The sequence below is a fragment of the Myotis brandtii genome, unplaced genomic scaffold, assembly GCF_000412655.1.
Source record: "Myotis brandtii unplaced genomic scaffold, ASM41265v1 scaffold351, whole genome shotgun sequence".
Lineage (NCBI taxonomy): Eukaryota > Metazoa > Chordata > Mammalia > Chiroptera > Vespertilionidae > Myotis > Myotis brandtii.
Window position 1 is genome coordinate 2597690 of NW_005363502.1, and position 6000 is coordinate 2603689.

At 37.7% G+C, this 6000-nt stretch overlaps 1 protein-coding gene across 2 annotated transcripts in view; it reads right to left on the reverse strand.

Moving 5' to 3' along the window:
• The window catches only part of UBXN2B (UBX domain protein 2B), a 29286-nt gene that overhangs the window by 19627 nt on the left and 3659 nt on the right, over positions 1-6000 (reverse strand). For both annotated transcript variants that reach the window (XM_014544108.1, XM_014544107.1), the window contains exons 3-5: positions 4008-4091; positions 3103-3212; positions 660-797 (exon numbers count right to left, since the gene is read on the reverse strand). In XM_014544108.1, coding sequence (XP_014399594.1) covers positions 660-797; positions 3103-3212; positions 4008-4016 — 257 coding nt within the window. In that variant the 5' untranslated portion in view covers positions 4017-4091. The remainder of the gene's footprint in view (positions 1-659; positions 798-3102; positions 3213-4007; positions 4092-6000) is intronic.

The following is a 6000-nucleotide window of genomic DNA, read 5'->3' on the forward strand; positions in this document are numbered from 1 at the left end:
AGAATCCAAGGGGTTCTTGGGAAATGTCTGAGATAATTCCTCCTTCTCTTACAACCAGAGGAACTCAGGTTTCATATGTGTTTTAAATACATATTGGGCTTCCATAACTTGAAGAAAGACTTTGGCTGCTTAAAATGTATTGAGAAAAACCAACTTAAGCACACTGCTTTGCTGCAAGAGCTCAGTGGCACCTAAGCATGCTTAAAGCTATGATCTAAGATATCTATTGTTTTATCTAATTAACAACCCCTTCCAAAATCCCCCTTTGACACTATGTAATTAGATAGAGACAAGATGATCTAATGGTAAAAGCACAGACTCTGGAGCCAGAGTTCCTGGTTTGAATTCTACATGCTAATCACATTCCACCTCAATCAATTTGGGCAAAATACTGCATCTGCAAAAGGAGGGATAACAGGATCCATAGGGAAAAGTGGTTGTGAAGATTAAATGAGTTAATGTATGTAAAGTGCTTAGAGGACCAAGAATGTGGTAACTGCTATCTAAGTATTAGCTACTAATATTGTCACCAGATTTGCATATCTAATTCCATCAGCAAAGTTTTAGTTTTTACTTTCTAGATTATTTTGATATATTTTATTCCCAAAGGAAATTCATGTTGAACACACACAAGTATTTTTCTCATTTTAGGATTCTACCTTCCAAGTTTTTGTCCATCTCCACTAAAAGCCTTGAACCTCAATCTGGGTTTTATGTATTCTTGATCCTGATGATCCTCCATATCCAAGTTCACTTGGCCACCATGAACCAGTCGCTGAAGCTCCGGGGGAATTTCTCTTTTAAAAAAGGGAAAAAGGTTTTAGTTAAGTTTTGGGAAAAAAAAAAAAAGAATCTATACTGTTGATATTGATATAATCAAGTTGTGAGCTATACTGGAAAATCACAATTTTTGCATAAATTTGTAATATAAACGTTTCTGTGATGATTGATATTTCTTTATCTATAGATATTTCTTTCTTAAAGTTGCATCACATCATTCCTTAGAGATTCTCAACATAGGGATTTTTGTTGTCATAGTGATCTTGGAGTGCTTCTGATAAATTGTAAGGCAGCAATTCTTACCTAAATTAACACTAGGAAATTCCTATGAGGACATAACAGTTAATGCAGATATTTCTTTCCAAACTCCTGGAAGAGGTTTTCAAAATGATAGGGATATTTTTGATTGTTGCGTGGCTGCTGAGTGCTGCTGCCCAGTCAGGGCAGGGGATGAATGATGCTCTGACACGGGGGAGCCATCTTGAACAATGAAGACTTGTCTCGGGTTCCACAGAACCACTGAATACCCTGCCAGGGAGTCATATGATGACGAATGACACTGTTTATAATGTCTGAGCCTAAAACCCAAGGCTTAGGCTCTGTCTTACATATAAGCAAAACCTCAAAACCTGTTTTTGTGTGTGTGCTGTTTTAATATGCTTTGCAATTTCTATCTTCCATATAAACTGAGGAAAGACTGCAACTTCTTTTGTTTAGAACAAATCCCTGACTGCACTGCCACTTATAGTAATGAAGTTGCCAACTTCCTATACCTCCCTATTCTGTTTTTATGCCTGTCACATTTATGTGAGAAGTGCCAGTCTGCTCATAAGTGCAAATTATCTGGCTGCTTTGTTATATCTTCTGGTGTGGTCATACTCGGGCATTTAGAAACTGAAATATGTATAATTTTATGGTAAATTACTTTCTTTTAGTCCCTCAATATTTGTAAGATAAAATTTACTTTAATTTTTTGGAAATAATATACATAGATTTATGAATTTTTCTTTGGAGATACTGAAGATGTATTACAAAATATTTGTTATAAAAAGGGAACAACAATTACATAACTGACAATCACTGTCTGATATCAATCACTGCTTTCAAGGAGTCTTTTCTAAAACTATTCTTGATCATAATTTGTTTGAGAATATGGTGTGACTCAAATTTTTTAAAAAATTAGTATATCATACTGTGTGAACAGTAGCCTACAAAGTTTAGAGATTATTTTCACTTAACAAATTAGTTTTCATCTATAATACATTCGTCATCAATAAGTTCTTTTCTTCTACCATCTTGAAATAAGCATCAATTTTAACTGTTCTGCTGATCTTCACTTAGCAGATGAACCCTTTCCCTACTTATCACTCCCATCTCTTCCCAGTGACTCTGCAGGGTTCCCAGTCCATAGCATTGACTTAAACTATCATATACTGCCTCCCAGGTCAGCCTCCCACCCTTCTCAATGACTTCAGCATACTGCCTACAGCTTACAGCATGTCTTGCCTTTTTTTGATATCCTGACGTTATCTTTGATGAATTCAAATTCAAAATTCATGCTAATTAATGTTCTAAAATACCCTTTCTCCAGAGTGTTCTTTCACTATCTCAACTCCAATGAGTTTCATCTCTACTCCACTTGGATATATTTCATCACTTGGAAAAGCCCTGTCTTCAGTTCCTGGGTGGGGTATAACCTCCTACTCCAGTCCCTTTACTGCTACTTAAATCTCCCAGTTCATCACCAATATCTCAGTAAAATATCTTATTCTTCAGTAAGAAGGGCTAGTGAGTTATGATGTTCTAAAGGTGGGTCAGAGTACTGTATATTGGTTTACTTTCATAAATTATAACTTCAAACTAACCTTTTGAAATCTTCTGCCAGCAGTAATGCCACTTTAAAAGATTTCTAATATAAGCTGCTGAATTTCAGGCATACATGCAATGAGTCACCCTGTCAACAGTAAGCAGGACAGTGGCTTAGTGGATGGCAACTACATGCTAATCAATTAATTGATTATACTGAGGTGGTTCTTCTTAGAGTTGGGACCATAGCTTCATCAGATTTTTAAAGGGACGAATGTCTTACTGCCTTCCCACTCCCCACAGGTGAAAACAGTAACTTATAGACAATAATATGTCCTTTATATACTTAGAAATACCCTTCCCCCAGGAGTCACTTACATAATCCAATTCTTAGATACCACTAGAGTCCTACTGAATGGCATTCTGCTTAAAAAACAAAAACAAAAACAAAAAAACAAAACAAAACAAAAAAACTCCCACCGTGAATAACAAATAGAACACAATAATACAGCTTACCCTCTTTTAACAGACTCCAGAAATTGAGCATTCACTGGATCATTGTACGGTCTCAATTCTCCATCATCTAAACTGAAACCATTGCTCCACAACTTAAGCAAAATCTGAACCTTTTGAGCACAGAAAAAAAATAAAGAAAATACAAAAATCTATTTGCATCAAACAATCTTAAGTTTTAAATGTAATTTTAAACAACTTAATTTAAAATATGGAGTTATTTGTACTCTCCTTATTCACAGTTAAAATAAAGACATACGTGAAACCATGTGTGTCTGCTAAGCAGATTTGTGTTCAGCTTAACAAATGGACCATGGCTGAAATACCAAAGGTCCCACAGGTCCCACACCTGGGCCCTGGCTTCAAGGCACAATTATTTCTAGTTCATTGAGAAAACAAAAGCAATGAGATCATTCAGCTGCACTCTGCACCCACCTTCTCCTTCTGTGTCCATATTTTCTAATTCAGAACTTAAATATTCATTCCAAGGTGCAAGACAGAATTTCTAGGGACCCGCCAAGGCTAAACTACATGTTTAAAATAAAGTTATAACTCCGAAATTTCAAAAGGTAAATGAAATAATGACTTAGGTGTTGCTATGTTTACAACTCAGCTCATTCTATATCGTAACAGTACACCATTTATAATAATCATCATCATACATTTATAAGCTTATTTTACAGTGAATCATACAATTCAACAAATAGTTATGTATCTCTAAGTGCAAGGCACATTAGGGATACAAAAGATAAAATTTGAGACTGAAAACTTACAAATTAGGCCTTTTAATCTGTTTTACAAATTAAGAAAACAAAAAGATATTTATATTACCAACTTTTAATTTTAAAATAAACAGTAGTAACTAGAGGCAAATATCTATAATTTTTCACTTTGATTACTGTACCTACATCTTGCATCTGATTTTCTCCATAGATGTATTCAGACTGTTTACAAATGGAATTACCCAATCTGTATCCTCCACCTGTAAAGGACTAAAATACAAAGCAAGTGAATTAAAAATTCTGTAAGGCTTATTAAGCAGTATGTTGCAATAATCCTATATAATAAAGGCCTAATATGCAAATCAACCGAACGGCAGAACTACCGGTCACTATAACGCACTGACCACCAGGGGGCAGATGCTCAATGCAGGAGCTGCCCCTGGTGGTCAGTGTGCTCCCACAGGGGGAGCGCTGCTCAGCCAGAAGCCAGGCTCACCGCTGGTGAGCACAGCGGTGGTGGCGGGAGCCTCTTCCACCTCCAAGGCAGTGCTAAGGAGCAGCAAGCCCAGCTTCTGACTGGTAAGTGCAGCGGCAGTGGCGGGAGCCTCTCCCGCCTTCTCTGCAGGTGGGCGATAAGGAGTGAGGGGTCCCGGATGGTGAGAGGGATGTCTGACTGCCGGCTTAGCAGGGGGGATCGGGCCTAAGCCGGCAGGCGGACATCCCCCCAAGGGGTCCCGGACTGTGAGAGGGCGCAGGCCGGGCCGAGGGGCCCCACCAAGTGAATGAATCTCATGCAGTGGGCCTCTAGTGTGTGATATATATTTTAAAACTAAATTAACTATAATTAGTCAAACTGGTTTATATTTTCCAGGAAAACAGCATATTAACATTAAAGGCTTATGTTACAACACAGAGAGGTGTATTCAAGCAAGAAGTTATGTTTCTTGCCCTGGCCAGTTGACCATGTGGTAGTTTAGGAAACCTCCCCAAATGATTTGACAAGAGAAATCAGGTTGGGAAATGTTAACTATGAGAACACTAGAGGCCTGATGCACAAAATTTGTGCAAGAGTAGGCCTTCCTTCCCCCAGCTGCTGGCACCAGCTTCCCTCCAGCACCCGGGACCCAGGCTTCCCTCGCAGCCCTGACTTTGTCCAGAAGGTCGTCCAGAAGGATGTCCAGTCTAATTAGCATATTATGCTTTTATTATTATAGATATGGCAATTATACACAAAAATACACTTTAGTATACCAATACTGCATCTAGAAAGTTTTGCAGAAACTGAAGAAGGTACAAAAATAATCCAGTGAAAGAAAAAGAGCCTTTCAACATGGTGGAGCAATTCGTCCTCTGCACAAGTAGAAATAAGAATCTTGACTTAAACTTAATCAAAATCAACTCAAAATGAGTCACAGGTTTAAACGGAAAACTAAAACTTTTCTACATAACACAGAGAAAATCTTTGGGACCTAAGGTTAGGTGAAGAGTTCTTAGACAAGATACTAAAAGTATAATCCATAAAAAAAAAAGATAAATTGGACTTCATCAAAATTTAAAACTTTGCTTTATAAAAAACCCTGGTACGAGAATGAAAAGACAAGCTACAGTCTAGGAGGAAATATACACACACAAAAATAAAGAACTATCAAACAATTTTGTTTGTAACAAATAATCCAATCTGAAAATGGGCCAGAGTAAAGAAGAGACATTTTATTAAAGAGGAAAAATAAAGAGAGTGGCAAATAAGCACCCGAGAAGATGTTCAACATTATAGGCCATTAGGAAAATGCAAATAACATCATTAGCCATTAGGGTATTGGGGAAAACTGGGTGAAAGGTACACAACACCTTTCTGTATACCCTTTGCAAATTCCTGTGAGCCTAACTATTTCAAAATAAAAAGGTAAATAGAGAAGTTGCATAGAAATGTAAGAAACTGCCTCAACTGTCAATCATCAATAGAAAGATTATAACCTTATAAAAATGAATCAAATATTTAAAGGAGAAATATACAGTAAGAAAAATAGTGTTATATAATAATACTAGAGGCCCGGTGCACAAAAATTTGTGCACTGGGGGGCAGGGGGAGGGGGGTCCCCCAGCCCGGCCTGTGCCCTCTCGCAGTCTGGGACCCCTCGGGAGATAACGACCTGCTGGCTTAGGCCTGCTCCCGGGTGGC